Below are 21,171 nucleotides of genomic sequence, written 5' to 3' on the forward strand. Positions count from 1 at the left end.
TTAAGCGTATTTGGCTTGCTGTCCACTGTGGAGGGGCTCGAGGAAGCAGCTTCAACTCAAGCTTGGATATACTCCCCAGGGACTACTAGTGCCTGGAAGAGGAGTATGATAGATTAGATGCCTAATTTATGTGGTGGAGTTGGGGAGGTGGAGGGATATCGAAACAACTGATGCCAGAGCAGGGTGAGTAGCTGCTTACATGCTCTGGATGTAATTGAAAGATTAGGGTTCCCTCCTCTTGAGATTATGTTTGAGTTTCACTAATTGAAAGATTAGATGGGTTCACTCCTCCCAAAATTACATTGTGCACGTTCCAACCAATCAGAATCGAGTATTCAAACATTTACATTTACATTTAGTCATTTAGCAGACGCTTTTTTCCAAAGCGACTTACCAATGAGAATAGTAGAAGCAATCAAATCAACATGAGTACGACAGTATGCAAGTGCCGTGTCAAGTCCCAGTTTCACCAGCAAAGTGCTTGTAGCAAGGTTTTTATTTTATTTTATTAAATATACACAAATAGGAGAAAGAGAATAGAAATCAAAAAAAGAAAAGTAAAAATGTAAATAAAAAGAAAGTGCTAATATTACTGGGTCAAGTGTTGCCGAAAAAGATATGTCTTCAGCAGTTATTTGAAAAAATTCTAAAGACTCAGCTGCTCGGATAAAGCGTGGTAGGTTATTCTACCAGCAGGGAACAGACCGGGAGAAGGTCCGTTAGAGTGATTTTGTGCCCATTTGGGATAGCACCACAAGGCACCATTCACTTGCATAATGCAAAACTCTGGAGGGTGAATAATTCTGAAGTAGTGAGTTTAGATATAGTGGTGCAGAGCCAGTGGTTGTTCTGTAGGCGAACATTAGAGCCAATGCTAACTAATGAAGAGAGGTGTGACATGCACTCTCTTCGGCTCATTAAAGACCACTCTTGCTGCTGCATTCTGGATCAGTTGTAGAGGCTTGACAGTGCATGCTGGGAGGCCTGCCAAGAGAGCATTACAATAGTCCAATCTGGATAGAACAAGAGCTTGGACAAGAATTTGTGTGGAATGCTCCAAGAGAAAGGGTCTAATGTTCCTAATGTTGTACAAGGCAAATCTGCAGGACCGGGCCGTTGTGGCGATATGATCTGTGAAGCTTAAACAATCATCCATCACCACTCCAAGGTTCCTGGCTGTCCTGGAAGGAGTTATGGTTGATGAACCAAGTTGAATGGAGAGGTTATGATGAAGTAGGGTTGGCACCGACCACAAGCAGTTCCGTTTTTGCAAGGTTGATTTGAAGGTGATGGTCCTTCATCCAGGCAGAAATGGCTGTCAGGCAGGCCGTGATGCGAGTAGCAACCATCAGATCATCTGGTTGGAATGAGAGGTAGAGTTGTGTGTCATCAGCATAACAGTTATAGGAAAAACCATGTTCCTGAATGACAGATCCTAGTGATGACATGTAGATGGAGAAGAGAAGTGGTCCAAGCATTGAGCCCTGAGGTACCCCAGTAGCAAGATGATACGACACTTCACCTCTCCAAGATACCCTGAAGGACCTACCTGAGAGGTAAGACTTAAACCACTGGAGTACGGTTCCTGAGATGCCCTTTGACATGACTGTGTCAAAAGCAGCAGACAGATCTATCAAGATGAGTACTGATGATTTTGAAGTTGCTCGTGCCAGTCTTAGGGCTTTAGTAACTGAGAGCAGAGCAGTCTCAGTTGAGTGGCCACTCTTGAAGCCAGACTGGTTGTTGTCAAGAAGGTTGTTCTGTGTGAGATAAGTAGACAATTGGTTGAACACAACTCTCTGAAGTGTCTTTGAAATTAATGGAAGAGGGGATGTGAAGAATGTGGCAAAGTCGTCAGCTGTAAGAGTTGATGTTGGAGGGTGGGGAGGAGGGCAAAGAAGAGAAGAGAAGGTTTTGAAAAGTGTGTGGGAATCAGTAGAATTGTTAATTTTATTGTGATAGTATGTGGTTTTAGCATTGGAGACATTCATAGAGAACGAAGAGAAGAGTGCCTGATAGAAGCTAAGATCAATAAGATCTTTAGATTTGCGCCACCTCCTCTGTGCAGCCCTGATGTTCTCTGTGAGTCTTCACAGAGAACATTGGATAGCCAAGGGGCAGAGGGTGTGGTGCGTGCTGGTCTGGATGAAAGGGGGCAGAAGTCATCTGAGCAAGATGTTAGAGTGGTGCAAAGAGTGTCAGTAACATTGTTAGTGTCCAGTGATGAGAACTGATTAGGGGGTGGAAGTGTGGATGAGACCAAAGAGGATAGGCGGGAGGGTGAGAGCGAGCGTAGGTTTCGCCAAAACGTGACATGTGGTGGAGTGTGGGTAGAGTTAGGTGACAGGTTGAGATTAAAAGTGATGAGGAAATGGTATGATGTGCGTAGTGGAGAAACCCGTTTTTTATCAGTGGAGCAACAGCGTGTGTAGATGAGGTCCAATTGGTTACCTGATTTGTGGGTAGCTGTAGTAGACACTCCCTTGAGATCAAATGAGGCAAGCAGAGTGTGGAAGTCAGCAGCCTGAGGTTTGTCTAGATGGATGTTGAAATCTCCAAGTACTAGCAGAGGAGTACCATTCCCTTGGAAGGATGAGAGTAACACATGTAACTGATCGCCGAGAGTTGCCGCTTGCAGTCAGGGTGGAGCTGAAAATGGAGACGTTAAGTCAGACTCTTTCTGCTTCCCTTAGTGACACTCGTGTTGTGTTTGCATACTTTATCACAGATGAAGTGAATTAAATGCAATATTTCTCAGATATACAGATGTTTCAGGGACCTTTTCATTCAATACTTTATGTACTGCTTAAAGGTGCAGTTGTGTAAATTTTAGCGGCATCTAGCAGTGAGGTTGCGAACTGCAACCAATGGCAGCTCACCCCTCCCTTTCGTGTGATTTGAGAAGCTACGGTGGCCGTCTGGCTGACAAAAGATGTCGTCTGAGACAGCAGAGAGTACGTTAGCCAGTCAAGCATTGAGGTTTCTTCTTTCTTCAAAGAACGGTCTCTGCTTTTAATAAACCAGACGACTACTACTACTACTTCTTCTTCGTGTGTATTCAACGTAGTGATGATGCAAGCTGCCTCTAAAAACACGAACAATTTAGAAGAAGAACAAAATAGTGATGAAACGTGCTCTGTAGAGTGTTTGTCTGTTTAGGGCTGCTGTAAAAACATGCCTGCGCAAAATGACGACTTGGCATGGAAGAGGGACCCACGGTATATGTATATATAAATGGCTCCTTCTAAGGTAATATAAACATAACGGTTCATTATGTAAGGTCTTTATACACCACTGAAAACATAGTTATGTATATTATATTGCATTTCTGTCAATAGATCCTCCCAAATTTTACACATTGCACCTTTAATACAGCATCTGTTTGTACAAGAATAAAGTTTAACTTAAGCCAATACTATTTAAATAGCCTACCAATAAAGCAAGTGTATATACCTTTATCAGTGTTATTTTGATAAACATGACACAAGATAACAATACGATTACATGAATAGAGCTTTTAATGTTATAAAAACACTGATTTGTGAACATTAGTGGAAATGAAGGTGTCAGAATAAGCACAAAACACACATGGATCATTTTCATGTGGTGAATCTGGCCAATCATGAAACAGCTGTGTTGTGATCAGAGCTTGTGCAGCCGCTCTGTAGAAGCTGCGCTGTCACTGTCATCCGAATGCTCTCGAAACACTCTTGCGGTACTTTGATGTCATGCATGAAATGGGAGAAAAAAATTATATTGCAATGCTTTTTTCCTCTCACCTCATATCATTTCCATCATCAGTTTTGCGAGCAAGGTTTCTCAGTGTAACACAAAACTTTTGTTTTGTAGCCATTAGTAACATTAAAAAGGAATGAAAATAAGACTCATGAATCTTCTTACACTGTTTGAAATGTGTGTAATGTAAATTTCATGGCTTTTGAGATGCAATACTTACTGTAGTAATTATGGTATTTTAATTTTGAACTCATTATTTTTGCATCATTGTGCTTGAATGTGTTTTCACTTTTCATACAGACTGTCTTTGCATTAAAGTCGACATAAAACGGAAGTTATAATAGTCTTTTGTTCAATATTGTGGTGTATATCTAAGTGAAACGGCTTCTCAAATAAGAAAAAATATAGGGCAGGACATGATTTTTTTTTCCAGTGGGGATTGATTGGAATTGATCGTTGAATGGTTGTTACAGTTGACGCAGTGAACACAGTGCAGATCCATGTTTACGTCCGAACGCTGGCTCAGTATTAGCCGACGCAGTTCATGTGAGCATCAAAAATATCTTAATTTGTGTTCAGAAGATGAACGAAGGTCTTGCGGGTTTGGAATGACATGAGGGTGAGTTATAAATGACAGAATTTTCTTTTTTGGGTGAACTAACACAAAAAGGGTTATTTAGGGGTTACCCATGAGTTACCCAATTTAGTGTGTCTCAATCAGCTCCTGAGCTTGTGAATCAGTATATCGTGTACACAAATTTGGGCACTGGTAAGGACAGTAAAGGTTCACTACACATTGTGACACTTACGACTCTATTTCTGATGACGTGACAACGTCCTCATTGTACAACATCACTATTAGTATTATGAACAACAGCAGAACTGATATCTTTCTGACATTACTTGTAATGTTATTTAAAGTACATTATGATAAATTATAAATGTTGGCTAGATTATGTTCATTACTTGTCTAGCGATATATGTTTATGCTGAAATATAATATAGAATGGTTTGTATTTTTAAAAACATCTATTGCGCATCGTTATGTGTAGTGAGTTGGCTCACATGATTGAAGTTTCACCCTTCAGAACTTCCGTTAATCGAGCATAAAGAGCATCAATGCTCCCTGGTTTTCACGGTGCATTGTGGAACTTTTTAGGGAGCGAACGTTTCAGTGCCCTGGAAGGATTCTGCGATTGAGACAGCCCTTAAAATGGCTGACTCCCTGATCAGTGCCCTGACTACTGTACTAGGGAGCTGATTGAGACACACCCTTAGTAAACTAAGACACAGGCAGGCAGTATTGATAGTTGGTTAAATACAGACTTTTTTGTATTACTTGTTGCTGATATCACTGCATGTTTAAAGGCATAGTTCAGCCAAAAATAATTTACTCACCCTCATTTTGTCCCAGACCTTTAATACTTTCTTTTTGTGGTGAACATTTTGAATGATGTAATAGACCATTTTGGAGCAGATGTCACAGTTACGTCACTTACAGCTGTCAAGACGCCCTTTGAAGCTAATCGCAGACTTTATGTTGCAAGTCACAGACTGAACTGATGAAACCTCCAATGATTAGTCTACTATTAAAGCATGAATTTGATGTAAACAGTAAGTCTACATAATATTCACATATGCAGTTCATAAGGGACATACATAGCTATACAGTTACAGCATGAAATAAGATTTAAATCTATAACATTTTACACAACTTTTAACTTACAATGCTGACTTTTTTCTTGCATTTGCGTGTTTATATCTCCCAGTTTGTACTTTATAACTCACAATTATTAGTTTATATCGCAATTCTGAGGGGAAAAAAGTCTGAATTGTGGGATATTAATTCGCAATTCTGAGGAAAATAGACAGAATAACGAGTATATCTCACAATGCCGTTTTTCCTTCTAAGAATTGTTAGATATAAACTCAGATTTGTGAGAAAAAAAGTGAAATTGCTTGAAATTACTTTTTCTTATTATTTTTCTTATTATTTATCTTATTATTCTTTTATTCCGTGGCTTTCACAGACTGCTACTACAGAACTGTCATTTTCTGCCACCAAGTAGGGTCTGCTCATAAGAACGTCATTGCTGTTTGCAAACACAAAATTGGTCTATTGTCATTGTCCAGTCAAAAAAAATAAAAAAAAATACAGTTGCTACTCTGTCAGTGCTACAATAACATATAATGTAGATGTAAATATATACTTCCAAACCTAAATATCCACTTTCAAAATTAATCTATTTTTTTTTTTTTTTACTGTACCAACAAAGCAGTTTACTGCACACTGTTAATTGCTGTGCTGGTTTTTTAAGTGCTTGGTCACAGAGAAAGCTGCTGTATCAGATGAGAATTTATACTCGGAGAAATCAGCAAATCTCCAAAACGTTTTGTGCATTGCAGCACATGTTCTGTGTAAAAAGTGTCACTGTGTCTTTTTAAATATCTATTATCCCTTCTTTCAGATACAACTAACTATCCACCTGCTTCTCCCAATTTCTATCCCTGACAGCTAATATTCTGTCAGGTATATGGTTTTTGTCTCTGTGTTTGTGTGTTGGTGTATCCTGGGGCGTGGCCATGCACTCCTCTCTGTGGCTGATTGCTGAATGTGACTTACCTGCTTCAAATCAACTCATCTTCCTGCAGTATTTAAACCCTGGTTCTTCAGGTATTCATCGCCAGATCATTCAGTCTGCTTATGTGATTACTCTCAACGTGCATTCAGCCTGCCACGCCTCTCCAACATACCTCCCACTCAGCTCTACCAACACACCTCTGGACTGTTTAGTCTCCAGCCCACCTCTGCGATCTTCACCAGTTATGAGAGATGGACTGTGCTTTCTAATTTCTGACAATAATTGACATTTATTTGCATCATATTGAATCTGTGTTCCACTTTGGGTCCAAAACTGTGTTGGTTACAACAGAACGATCTGGCCACAAATTATGGACCCAGCAGACACAGATTCAGTTCAGAATCTTACAGAATGTAACCAAGCCACGGCAGGTCAGATTTCACAAATTAGCAGTAAATTAAATGAAATGTATTCTCTTCTTGCTCAAAAGTGTACCAGTGATCAGTCCAATCAGCCTACTTCTGCAGTCCCACCAGCACCACCACCTCAGATTGTCCATCCTTTACGTGAGGCTCATGTTCCAGACCCTGAACCATACTCTGGTGACTTGGGAAAGTGTAAGTCCTTTTTGGACTTGCGGAATGCTTATCATCTGGTCAGAATAAGAGATGGGATGTGTGGAAGACAACTTTTATCATGCCTCTTGGTCACTTTGAATATCTGGTGGTGCCCTTTGGACTTAACAATGCTCCAGCAGTATTCCAGGCTTTGGTCAATGATGTCTTAAGGGATTTTCTCAACAGCTTCATATTTGTATATCTGGATGATATCATGATCATCTCTCACTCCCTCTTTGAACACATCAGCCATATTCATCTAGTTATGCAAAGGCTTCTTGAAAACAGACTGTTTGTAAAGGCAGAGAAGTGTGAATTTCATGTCAATTCTGTCCGTTTTTTTCGATACATAATCGAGGGCGGGTAGGTGAAGACGTATCCGGAGAAGATCCGGGCAGTGACAGAATGGCCAAAACTTACCACCATGAACAGTTGCAACGGTTTTTGAGTTTTGCTCAAAACTCAAAAACCGTCTTCCCATCACCCCTGGCTGGTTTGCTTCACCCTCTGCCTGTTCCCAGTCACCCCTGGTCACACACTGCTTGTTATTACTGGACTGCCTACCTCACAAGGTAACACTACCATCCTTACTATTTTGGACCATTTTTCCAAAGCTCTCCCTAAATTGCCCACAGCTCGTGAGACCTCTAATCTCCTTGTCCAGCTTTTTTTCTGCCTTTAGACCGTGGGCCTCAGTTCATATGCGCTTGGCGCCACTCTTAAGTTTGTCCTCCGGTTTCCACCCTCAGTCTAATGTGCAAGCGGAGCGGGCTAAGCAGGATTTGGAAGCGGCATTACATTGTGTGGCTGCAAATAATACTTCGTCCTTGAGCACCCATCTCACCTGGATTGAATATGCTCACAATTACCAGCTCAGCCACTGGTATGTCCCCATTTGAATGTTCATTGCGATATCTGCCTCCTTTGTTTCCAGTCCAGGAGAATGATATTGCAGTACCATCAGTTCGCGTCCACATTAGTCATCAACCCCTCTGTTGTCAGACTCAAACTGCTTAGAACTATGAGAATTCATCCCTCATTTCATGTCTCTGTTAAAACCAGTTCAGATCAGTCCACTTTGCCCGCCAACCAATCCCCCTTCAACCGCCTGGATTGTTGACGATAATCCTGTCTACACTGTGAGGCAATTGTTGGATGTCCGCTGTCGGGGACAAGGTCTCCAGTACCTGAGAGGGATATAGACCTTAGGAGAGGACTTGGGTGCCCCAGTATTTCATTCTGGATCCCTCTCTCATTAGGGACTTCCATCAAGCCCATCTCAACAAGACTGGCAGGTTGCCTGGAGGCTCCCACTGAGAGGGGGGTACTGTCAGGGATATGTTTTTTGTGTCTGTGTTTGTGTGTTGGTGTATCCTGGGGCGTGGCCATGCATTTCTATCTGTGTCTGATTGCTGAATGTGACTCACCTGCTTCAAATCAACTCATCTGCATGCAGTATATAAATCCTGGTTCTTCAGCTATTCATTACCAGATTGTTCAGTCTGCTTATGTGATTTCTCTCAACCTGCATTCATCCTGCATTCAGCCTGCCATGCCCGGCCAACAAACCTCTCACTCAGCTCTACCAACACACCTCTGGTCTGTTTAGTTTCTAGCCCACCTCTGCGATCTTCACCGGTTATGTGATATGGACTGTGCTTTCTAATTTCTGGCAATAAATGACTTTTATTTGCATCATATTCAGTCTGTGTTCTGCTTTTGGGTACAAAACTGTGTTTGGTTACAACATAATCAGTCTTATCTAATTTTTTATCTTCTCCTTTTTGTATGAATTAACGTATGTCTGCTACAAATATTTTTTTATTTACTGTTTTGTTTTTATTTAACCATTATTAACCTTTTTATTACCATTTAAGCTCTTCATTTTTTTCCATGGATCAGAAAAAAAGGGATTTTTCTGCAAATAATCATCTATTAATTGTAATGGTTAAGTTCTTTTTGTAGACCCTTATGTTGTGTTTCCTTTGGTTCCTGTATTTCCTTCCTGTTTAGTTCATGTTTGCTTGGTTTTCTGATTAGGTCCTTTGTTATGGTTACACATTGGTTATTTGATTATGTTCACCTGGATCTTTGGTGTTTGGTTTGATTTAACCTGTGTATTTAAGTGTGTGTTTGTTTCAGTTCATTTTCCTGTGTTGTGTTTGCTGTTTGCTTACTGGTTATGGTTCAGTCTTTCCATGTTTTGGAAACTTGTTTGTTTAATAAAAGTTTAAGAGTGCTGCAGTTGGACCCTCCTCTCTCACTTCTTCCTTGCATTGAGTCTAGATGAAAATAATATTTTGGAAAAAAGTGAAGAGTATGTATATATACTTTTATTTAACCAAGCTCTTCCCTTTCTTCTAGTATATTGTGTCAAATAGATGATTGTTTGAAGAAAATTCAGTCTGCTCCAGAGGAATGACATTTATTTGATTTTGTTGTATCTGTAAAGCTGCAAATTTTTCATCAAAATAATAATGTAAGAAAATATCAGACTCAGGGTTGTGCATTTCCCTGTATTTAACATTTTCAGGGTGGTTTTTCTTTTTATTTGCGTACCATCTGCAGTATCCTAATTCTGTGCTCTAAATATGTAGGCTTATTACAATACACAATCACTGCAGATCCTTTTCAGTTAAATCCTTAAGATACTAATATGTTTACACAGATGGAATAAATGTTGGAAGTAAAGAATGTAGTATAGTGTATTTTACAGTGATTTCAGAAGGCTTCTGTAGAGAATTCTGAGATCAATAAAATCTGATAAATTTTTAATGGTTATTTGTTTTTCCTTTGGACTACTTATATAATCACAATGTTCACCATCCCTTGTGCTAATAGCATCATCACTGAAAGTCTCCTGCAAGTCCTCAGGTGAAAACATCAGTCAACTGAAAGTTTAATGGAGTTCTTGTTCCGAGAAGCAGCATATAAACCTTTTTGTTCATATAAATCAGCAGCCAAACAAAGCTGAAGACAAAAACAAACTCTCCGGAATATGACAACTTTAGTCTGTGTTTCTCTGCCTGATATGTGTTTTCCTACTGTTTTACTTCGTTCTTTTTTTCCCTTATTCACCACAGGCAGCATTGTGTATGTGGGGATGATGGTAGGGGCCTTCTTCTGGGGTGGCATGGCTGACAAGGTGGGCAGACGGCAGTGTCTGCTCATTTGTATGTCCATGAATGGCTTCTTCGCCTTCCTCTCATCTTTTGTGCAGGGCTATGGCGTCTTCTTGCTTTGTCGCACAATGTCTGGCTTCGGGTGAGTATGTTTCCCACATTAAATGACATTAAATTTGTCTAGTCCAAAATGTGGATCTTGATAAAGACTTTAGATTCTGTACATCTCTACAATACAAAGAAATATTGATAAAAATATTGTTTGGAGTGAGTACGATTTTTTTTTTTTTTTAAGTAATACTTTTATTCATCAAGGATCCATTAATCTGATCAAAAGTGACAGTAAAAACTTTTACAGTGTTACAAAAGATTTCTATTTAAAATAAATGTTGTTCTTTTGAACTTTCTATTCAGTAAAGAATCCTGACAAAATATGACAAAAATAACACATTTTTATTGAGCAGCAAATCAATTAAAACGATTTCTGAAGGATCATGTGATGCTGAAGACTGATAATGATGCTGAAAATTCAGCTTTGCCATCACAGGAATAAATTACATTTGAAAATATAGTTTAAATTCTAATAATATTTAACAATATAACTCATTTTACTGTAATTTTTATTAAATTAAAGAACTATAAATATGTATAAAGTGATAAAATCATGTTTATGATTGTAGATTGTAGTTTTGATACCATGATCATGCCTCAATATAGGCTATTTTTCTGAACATACATCCTATAGTGATTCTACTGATTTTTGTAAAGAACACTTCCTCACAGAGCACTGTAAAAATATCTCTGCCACTCCCATGTGTAAAACAGACATATGGAAATTATCCATTTAACACACTACCTAGATATAGTCTCCATCTGCACTTTGACACGAGTTTCTGGAAAGCGATCCTGGCTGGTATCATGAGAAACTATACAATGGGCATCTTTTATCAACCCTTTTCTAAAACGAGAATGTCTCCCCTATTCTTTAGATAATAGTCTTTTTCAGACAGACAATACATTACATCTGGCTAAATCAATAGCCTCTGCAGTGCTGCTTTCTTGACTCTGATTCTATTCTCCATTGCTGGCGGACACTGTCTGTGGGTTCATGGCTAAAGCACTTGTCTCTCTGAAGATGGAGTTCTTGTGACTCTTTGAACACATTCAGCCTGTAATGACTTGCACTGAAACCTGCACCTCCTAATGAGCATTTCACAGGATGTTGTTGCTAATTAAAATGTTAGTATGGACAATGATGAGTGGTATCATGTCTGTATAAAATATATGTGAGAGTATGAATTACATATTTCAAAAATAATACAGCATAAGGTCGCTGTCATACAGGTTTACAATTTGCAGTGTTCACCCAAACCTTCAACACAGGGATATAGGTATTGTTGTTGATAAAGATTTGAATGGCCATTTTTGGTAATTTTCTTATACGAAAGAAGTCTCTTGTGCTCACCAAGGCTGCATATACATCAGCAAAGTATGAAAAATAAAATGTAAATATGTAAATGTAAAAATAATGTAAAAACTGTAATATGAAAAAAAATTACAATTTACTTTTTTTTTTCTTTTTTAATATATTTAAAAATGTAACTTATTCCTGTGATGGTGAAGCTGAATTTCCAGCAGTCATAATTCCAGTCTTCAGCGTCGTGGTGGTCGTCCTCTTCAACGCGGGGCAGGTCTATCAGGGTGGCTGTCGTGGAAGGTTTGAAGTAGGTTTGGATCGAGGATGTCGTTTCTTGGAACCCAGGAACGTTCTTCAGGGCCATAGCCTTCCCAGTCCACGAGGTACTCCAACTGACCACCATGGCGCCAGGAGTCCAAAATCTCGTGAACCTCGTATGCTGCTGTCTTCTAGAATGATTTTCCTCTCCGTCTGCCCGTTCGACTGTGGATGGTATCCAGACGTCAGACTGACGGCCACACCTAGGAGCGAATGGAACGCCTTCCATACTCGAGAGATGAACTGAGGTCCTCTATCGAACACAATATCCTCAGGAATTCCAAAATACCTGAACACATGGTTGAACAACAGTTCCGCGGTTTCCATGGCAGTGGTTAAACCTCTCAGTGGGATTAGACGACATGACTTGGAGAAACAATCAATGATGACAAAGATGCAGGTAAATCCATCCGATGCTGGGAGATCTGTTATGAAATCAACTCCTAGGTGTGACCAGGGTCGATGTGGAACGGGCAGAGGATAGAGCTTGCCGGATGGTAGATGGCGTGGGCTCTTCGAGATGGCACACTCCCTGCAGCCCTGCACGTACCTTCTGACATCAGCTGCCATGTTTGGCCACCAGAAGCATTCTTTTAGCAACGAGAGGGTTTCATTGACCCCCGGGTGACTAGTGCCAAGTGACGTGTGGGCTGAATGGATAGTTGGAGTGCGTTGTGACCAGGTGATGTAAAGCATGCCTGGCGGGCAACCCGGCGGAGGGTTCGTGGAGGCATTGGAGGAGGGGATGGTCTCTTCTGATCATGTTATTGGACTGACGATGAGGGAGCTTGGAATGATTGACTCAGGTTCTTCGGACTTTTCTTCTGGAGCATGGAGACGAGAGAGGGCATCATCTTTTACGTTCTTTGAACCTGGACGATAGGAGATGGTAAAGTTGAATCGGGAGATGAACATGGCCCAGCGAGCTTGTCTAGGATTCAGTCTTTTTGCAGCACGGAGATATTCTAGGTTCTTATGATCTGTAAGGACCAGAAATGGGTGTTTGGCTCCCTCCAGCCAATGCCTCCACTCTTCCAAAGCCAACTTCACGGCTAGGAGTTCTCTGTCACCGATTTCGTAGTTGACCTCCACCGGGTTGAGCTTACGGGAGAAGAAGGTGCATGGGTGGAGCCTTCTTGGTGTCCCCTGCTGCTGAGAAAGCACCGCTCCCACTCCGGTGGTAGAGGCATCCACCTCCACGATGAATGACCGTTCTGGATCGGGGTGCACAAGTAGGGGAGCGGTGGTGAAGGCTTCCTTGAGTAGGTTGAAGGCGTTGGTGGCAGCTGGAGTCCAGGACAGAGACTTGGGCTTGTTGCGGAGCAGACTGGTGAGAGGATGAGTGACGGAGCTGTAGTTTTTGATGAATCGACGGTAGAAGTTGACAAACCCAAGGAAACGTTGTAGTTCTTTTATGGTGGATGGTTCTGGCCAGGTGGTGATGGATTCCACCTTCCTCTCGTCCATCCAGATGCCACTGTCGTCGATGATATAGCCCAGGAAGTGTACAGATGACTGGTGGAAGGAGCATTTCTCAGCTTTCAGGAACAGATGGAACCGACGAAGACGTGTGAGGACCTCCACAACGTGTTGGCGATGTTCGGCCAGGCTCCGGAAGTAGAGGAGTATGTCGTCGATGTACACCAACACGAACCGATGGAGGAACTCCCGGAGCACCTCATGTATGAAGTCCTGGAATACGGAGGGGGCTTTGACCAGGCCATACGGCATAACAAGATATTCGTAGTGGCCGGTAGGTGTGATGAAGATGGTCTTCCACTCGTCCCCCTCGCGTATCCGGATGAGGTTGTACACGCTGCGGAGGTCCAGCTTCGTAAACACAGTGGCACCACGGAGATGTTCCAGGGCCGCAGGGACGAGAGGAAGGGGATATCGAAACTTGACTAATTTTATTGAGAGAGCGGTAATCAATGCAGGGCCTCAAGCCTCCATCCTTTTTTGCCACAAAGAAGAAACAGCAGGGGAAGTAGACGGGCAGATGTAACCTTGATCAAGGGCCTCTTTGATGTATTCCTCCATGGCCTTCTCCTCCGGGATGGATAATGGATAGATCTTTCCTTTAGGCACTGGTTCACCCGGAAGCAGATCGATGGCACAGTCCCATGGCCGGTGTGGAGGCAGCTTGGAGGCTCTTTGAGGGCAGAAGACATCACTGAAGGGGGCATAACACTTGGGAATGTCGATGGAACGTTTCTCCACGGGGCTCTCGATGGACGTGGCACAGATGGAAAGCTCGTTGGTAGAAGCTCGAGGAATGGGAAGTTCAGAGAAGCAATGTGAGAAACAGGTTTCGCCCCACTTCAGGATTTCGCCGGTTTTCCAGGAGATGGTGGGATTGTGCTGCTCCAGCCAGGGGCGCCCTAGAACCACGTCAGCGGTGGAATCCTCCAGAACCAGCAGATGTATCTCCTCCAGATGTAGAAGTCCAACTCGCAGCTTGATGGGTCCCACCACACGGCGGACTTGCTTACGACTGAGGAGTTTGCCAGTTATGGAGTTGATCTGGTAGATAGTCGGAGACAGAGAGGTCTTGAGTTGGAGTTGCCGGCAGAGGGCGCTGGAGATGAAGTTGCCGGCTGACCCTGAGTCGAGGAGCGCAACCACTGTAAGTGAGATATCAGCAGCAGTAAGGTTGACGATAGTGGTGAGTGGTTTCATTTTTCGAATAGAAGGAATAATGGCACTCACCATGGGACGAGGAGGTTGTGTGGGGCATGCAGAGATCACATGCCCGGGCGCGCCACAGTACAAGCAAAGGTTCAGGGTCAGCCGACGTTGGCGCTCAGAAGGAGTGAGACGAGAGTTTTCTACTTCCATGGATTCGTTGGCTGGTTCTGGGGAGCTGACGGGTTCGGACCGGCAGAGGAGTGAGTTGGAAAGTGACTGGCCCTGGTGTTCTTGAAGAAACGCATGCATACGAGTGGCGCAGCAGATGGAAAGCTGGATGAATTTCTCTAAGCCGATGGAATCCTCGTATGCAGCGAGATGCAGCCGCACCCGAGGCTCCAATCCTTGGCGGTAAGTGGTAATCAAAGCTTGTTCCTTCCATCCACTGACAGCAGCAAGTGTTCTGAATTGCAAAGCATAATCATAAATAGATATTGATCCTTGTTTAAGATTATAGAGTTTCTCACCAGCAGACGAATCAGAGATTCCAGATACCTCCCGGAAATGGGAAATAAAGGCAGAATATGACTGAGTAACAGCACCATGTTGAGACCAGATGGAGTCTGCCAATTTCAATGCTTTACCGCTCAGTTGGGAGATGAGGAACGCTATCTTGGAGATGTCAGTTGGGTATAGGTGCGGCTGCATCTCTAGGACCAGTTCACACTGCAGGAGAAATCCACTGCAGTCCTCCGCCGATCCTGAGTATGGCGCTGGCTTGGCCATGGGACTGGCGTAGACAGGTGACGAAGGAGAGATGACCGTGTTGACTGTGGTTACTGCTGGTGCCGGTGAAGGAGAGGTGATTGTCGGTGACGGTGATGGAGGATTCTCGGTGAGAGTGCGGCGTAGCGCATCCACAAAGTGCTTGGAAGGGATCCGGTTGGCTCATACTGGTTCAGCGGTTTTGGTCCGGTCTTCTGTTACGTTACAGAGGGGTCGGACACAGAGGATCACAGGTAAGTGTTGTTTATTGAAACCAGTGAGCATAAGCAGTAGTGCAGGAGTGAATGAATGGCAATGATGATGATAATGATGAATGGTAGAGATAGTTACAGTCCTTTCTGTTTTCAGATGAATGAGTCTTTGGAATCGCTGGAGCTGGAGATCGCTGGAGACAAAGGAGCACTCACACATGGACGAAGGAACACACAGGGAAAACAGGAAACACTGGGGGCTGGTAAGTAGAGAGCAGGGAGTCCTTGAGGTAAGCATACACGTAAGTATCTGCAAACGAGACCGGACATGGAGTGCTGTGTGTGAGTGCTCTTTGTAGTGGTGCTGATGAGTGCGTTAATGACGTGCAGGTGGTGGTGATCAGTATTCCGGTGATTGAGTGCGACGTGATTGGTGGATGGTGGAGCCTGACGTGTCTGTGACAATTGTATCCTTCCTTACTGAATAAAAGTATTAACCCCCAAAAATCTTACTGACTTTTGAACTGTAGTATCAGAGAAGTTCAGTAAAGTCCAGATTTAAATAATCCTTGATTCTTTTAAATGCTAACACTTAGTAATTGGAAGTTTCTGGTTTACATTGTGTTTCAGTGTTTTTCCTTCATATATTGATCTAAAGAAGACACCGGGAACTAATTAACTCAGTAGTAGCAATTAAATGAACACACTTGTCTCACAGACAAGACTCATTTTGTTTTTATGTGTGGACACAGAGTAGTGTTTAATTAAATCAAGTCCATTGCTTTACACCAGTAGTGTTTTCCTGACTGTCTGTCAAATCAAATGAAACCATTTCTCAAGATTTAAAACTATTGAAAATATCTATCTAAAAGAATAATGATTTACAATTGACTTGTTAAGAGAGGAGTGCTCTTCATAGCCCTCAGAAGAAAAAATGTGCTTTCTTTTCATTTTTTTTAGCAGTTAAAGCTAATTAGTACTAATTTTCACATTTTCCATTTATAATTTTTCAGTCTTAAATATATATATATATATATATATATATATATATATATATATAGACTATCCCAGCATAATATGCAGTACAAGCCATTTTTTTATGTTGATTCCTCTGAAAAGTGTAACATTATAAAAACAGATGGTTTGGGAAACCATGTTGACATTTTTGCAATTCCTTTTGATGACCATAACAAGTAGCAACACAGAAATGACACACTTGCAGTTTTTCTTGATTGTTAAAACACTATAACTGATTCAGTTGGCACAGTTTCCCAAACCATTCATTCAGTTCTCAAAACAAAGACATAAAAAAAGTTTAACACATTTTACCTGTTTTCACACACATTCCATTTTTCTTAATAATTTCTGCAAAATTTGACACAAAATGCCTAATTTTACACAGGTTTAAAGGTGCTAAAGAGGATGTTTTGTTTTATACATTTTTGCAATATTACTTGAAACTGTCTTTACTAACTGATAAAAGACTATTCATTAGGTGCACTGAAAGTAATAATATTAATATACATCATCTGTGCATGAGGTAGGGCCTTAAAAACATCAGCCAATCACGATTGGCCCTCTGTCTTGTCAGTCACTGCCATTACGTTCCTTGTGAAAGACGTGCGCGGATTGGCCCTCTGGCTTGTCAATCACTGTCATGACGTTGCTTGTGCGAGACGTGCGCGGCTTCGCGCTCCAGTAACTTTCCACACTCCACAGGCGCTGCATGCAATGTTTTTGTCAGGAGACAGGAGTAACAACTGCAGATTATGAGTTACCTGCGGTGAGTCCGACATAATGAATCCACTAACATGACACAGCGAATGCCGGTGGTAAACAAACACTCGTGTTCCAATACTCGTGCACGAGTTTTGGGAGGCGTTCCCTCGAAATGAGCTGTGAAGGAGGGGGGTTGTTCTTACGCATGCACTCATTTAAAAAAATCAGTAACAGTCTTTGGTTTCTCAGTCGACAAAAAGATCCTCTTTATCACCTTTAACCATGTTTTCATTCAGAAAACACAAACACAATATAATTAACTCAGGCATCACAATGTGAACTCAAGTAAAACATTTATCCATGTGTAAACATTAAGTAGCAAAACTGATGACACATTGATTAGAATCTCGGGATAATATAAATAGGACCACGATTGATTGTGCTTTAGAAAATGCATCCTAAAACTGGAGGGAGGGATGAAAGAATCATCTATGGGTTTTTATATTACTTACACATACAGTGTAATTACAGTACACAGTAACAGTACTTTAAATGAGAGAAATTTCACACTGTAAAGTAAACTGTAGCATGTTGTATACCATAAAAGTTGTGATTGTCAAATTTATTTGTAGCCATTTTTTTTTTTTTTTTTTTTTTGTACATGTATTTTTGCAGAACTGAGAAATGACTGCCTAGGGAATTGATTTGTTTCATGAATTTTGTTAGCAATTGGGAGAAACGGTAAACAATTTAAAAAGCTCCACAGATAAACACTCGTTATTATACGTTTCAGAATTATGCCAAATGAAAGTACATAAAAAAAAAGAAAACAGCTGTCTTTCTTTGCTGAGCTCTTAGACCAGGGGTGCCCAAACTTGGTCCTGGAGGGCCACTGTCCTGCAGAGTTCAGCTCCAACCCCAATTAAACACACCTGAACCAGCTAATCAAGGTCTAATTAGGCATACTAGAAACTTTCAGGCAGGTGTGTTGAGGCAAGTTGGAGCTAAACTCTGCTGGACGGTGGCCCTCCAGGACCGAGCTTGGACACCCCTGCCTTAGACCCTCTGCACTGGCCTTGAGGTTGTGCTTTTGTGATTTATTCATTCTCTTGTCCTTCAGGATTGGCGGAGCGGTGCCCATCGTCTTCTCATACTTTGCTGAGGTGTTGGCAAGAGAGAAGCGTGGAGAACATCTGAGCTGGCTTTGCATGTTCTGGATGATTGGAGAGATTTATGCATCTGCCATGGCCTGGGCCATCATACCTCACTACGGTAAGAGAACCAGATTATGCACTTTATATTTTGATTAAAAAAAACTTATTTTGATAATCATCAATATTAATGTTTTTAATTATTAGTGAAATGTATTAATATTACACATATTATTAATTAAAACAAACATTAAAAATTATGATCTTTTTCTGTAAGGATGCATTAACCTAAATAAAAGGTGATGGTATTTCTACATTGTTACAAAAGATTGCTATTTGAAATAAATGATATACAGGCATCAGAAGAAACGAACTCGGACAAAACTCAGACAAAAAGGCATCAGACATAAAGGCATCAGACGAAACGGACTTAAGGAAGCGAATTGCCCCGCCTCAATGTGATGTCACATGCACACAGTTTTCTAACTGTTAAATGTTACACAAAATTGTATAAAACATATTGAATTATTTTGTAAATTTATATTATTCACTAGTTTTATTTATATGTATAAAAAGTTAGCTTATAACACATTGCAACTAGCTTGCATTGCAGGCTACCATGAACACTTACAAAATTAACCATGGTTTTATTATATTTAAAGTGTGGTAACTATGATTTTTTTTTTTTTGTCAGATTGATATTATTTGTATACCATTAGTTTTACTACAAATACCACAAACTATAGTGTAGCAAAGCCATGGTTAATTTGAGATTACCATAGTTAACAACAATAACCATGTTTTTGTTTTATTTGTAGTAAAACCATAGTTAATTTTCATAAGGGAAGTAAAAAATCTTTCGAGCTATTAGACTGTTTTGTTATAACCACAGCTGCTTTGTGTACAGAGGTTACCAAGGAAACGGCTTTATTTCTGCTGTTCCAGCGCCACCTACTGTCAGAGAGTCAATTACATTTTAATTCAGATAATTGCTGTTTTTCTGCAGACCAATGTGAAAATCCCCATGTTCTTTTCTGTATAGAACCTAACCCAGGGGTCTCCAAACTCGGTCCTGGAGGGCCATTGTCCTGCAGAGTTTAGCTCCAACCCCAATTAAACACACCTGAACCAGCTTATCAAGGTTTAATTAGGCATACTAGAAACTTCCAGGCAGGTTTGTTGAGGCAAGTTGGAGCTAAACTCTGCAGGACAGTGGCCCTCCAGGACCGAGTTTGGAGACTCCTGACCTAACCAGTGTAATATTTTATTTAAGCTTTAAGAATAAAATATCATCATGTAGCCTATTAATAGCTTACAGTACCTTTGCACCCCCCCAAATTTGTATATATATATGTACAAATTTGGGGGGGGTGCAAAGGTACTGTAAGGCAAGGAAATGTAAGCTATAGGCTACATGATGATATATATTTCATAACAATAACATAAAGAACATTGCAAAGGGATTACATAAATAGCCTACATGAATACCAACAATAGATAGATACTACATAATTAACATGCAAGCCCACACACCTTACATCAATTTGGTAATAGTTACAGATAAATATAAAAAGGGGGAGAAATAAAAAGATAACTGAAGGATGGAATTACTATGGAATAAAAGCCAATAAAAGTTATACAAAAAAAAAAAAACATAGCCAAACAAAAAAAAAGATGCCTTTTAGTTTGATGCCTTTTATTCTGAGGCTGTTTTGTCCGATGCCTAATTGTACAAGACCTGAAACCTGACATCATTTTTCCTGAGACCTGAAGCCTTTCAGTCTGAGGCGCGATGTCGCTATGTCCGATGTCTGAAGCCTTTTAGTCTGAGGCATGATGCCTTTTCGTTGTATGACTGAGGTACTGTAAATCAAGTATCACAGGACACAGGTAAAGTCCGATTACGACAAGGTGTCTGCTTTTCCTCCGACACGTGTGGGCTGTCCTCTCATAGACCGTGATGACTATGAGGAAGCAGACAACAGCAGAGCTTTAGGTTAAGTGATTAATAGAAACAGAGCACTGCAGGGATATTTAAAGGATGAAGCGGCTCCTGTGGGGGAAGGCATAGCCTGATGATTTATGAGAACCTCTACTCTGGAAATAAGCTGCACTCATCAGTAGCGAAATGATGGAATAGAGGGGAAAGGAGGAGGAAAGGAGCTGAATGGATATAGAGAGGAGTCTCTTGGCCAAAACGACGACTAGAGCAGACCATTTTCACTCCTATTTAAGGGGTGTTCAGTCTGTTTTGTTCTCTGTGAACAGATCTTAATGAGGTTTTTCTCCTTGCCTTTTGAGACAAAGCGAAAGGAGTACTTGATTTATGAATGGCCCTCGGTGGAGCCCAGGCAGGGGACATGCTGTCAGACACAGTGGCAAGGAGAGTATTAGGGAGTCTGTATTACAGTCTGTATGCCGGGAATCAATGGGAAACAATCATAGGCTCTGTAAATTGGGAGCCTGAGTTTGTGTGTTGTGGGGGGGTTGTTGTAGTGAACATTCAGTCTCTTATTTTTGTCTCAAAGTAGATGGTCATTCACATATAGTTCAGTGATCATTTACTGTATCTGGCTAGGTATTTTTACATGCACTAATTTTTGTCAATCCAAATGAGTTCGATGTCTAAGGCCCTGTTTACACTAGTGCATTTTTGTTTTAAAACACATAACTTTTGCTGTAATTATGCCTGTCGTCTACACTACTCCGACGCTTTCAACCCTCGATAACTGAGACTTTCGAAAACGCAGCAGACCCTGTTTTAGTTTAAAAAACTCCGGGCTTGTGTTTAAGATGTAAACGGACCAAAACCGAGACTTTTGAAAATGAAGGCGTGGCTGCCCGGAACACGACAATGATAGACCAGGGCTACATTTCCCAAAAAGCATCTTAAGCCTAAGCCTTA

At 41.1% G+C, this 21,171-nt stretch overlaps 1 protein-coding gene across 1 annotated transcript in view; it reads left to right on the forward strand.

Moving 5' to 3' along the window:
* sv2ca (synaptic vesicle glycoprotein 2Ca) overlaps nt 1-21,171 on the forward strand; it is a 47,353-nt gene that overhangs the window by 12,613 nt on the left and 13,569 nt on the right. Inside the window, exons 3-4 of the mRNA XM_048189111.1 lie at nt 10,018-10,198; nt 18,236-18,387. Of these exons, the coding sequence (XP_048045068.1) occupies nt 10,018-10,198; nt 18,236-18,387 (333 nt within the window). The remainder of the gene's footprint in view (nt 1-10,017; nt 10,199-18,235; nt 18,388-21,171) is intronic.

The sequence above is a fragment of the Megalobrama amblycephala genome, linkage group LG4, assembly GCF_018812025.1.
Source record: "Megalobrama amblycephala isolate DHTTF-2021 linkage group LG4, ASM1881202v1, whole genome shotgun sequence".
Lineage (NCBI taxonomy): Eukaryota > Metazoa > Chordata > Actinopteri > Cypriniformes > Xenocyprididae > Megalobrama > Megalobrama amblycephala.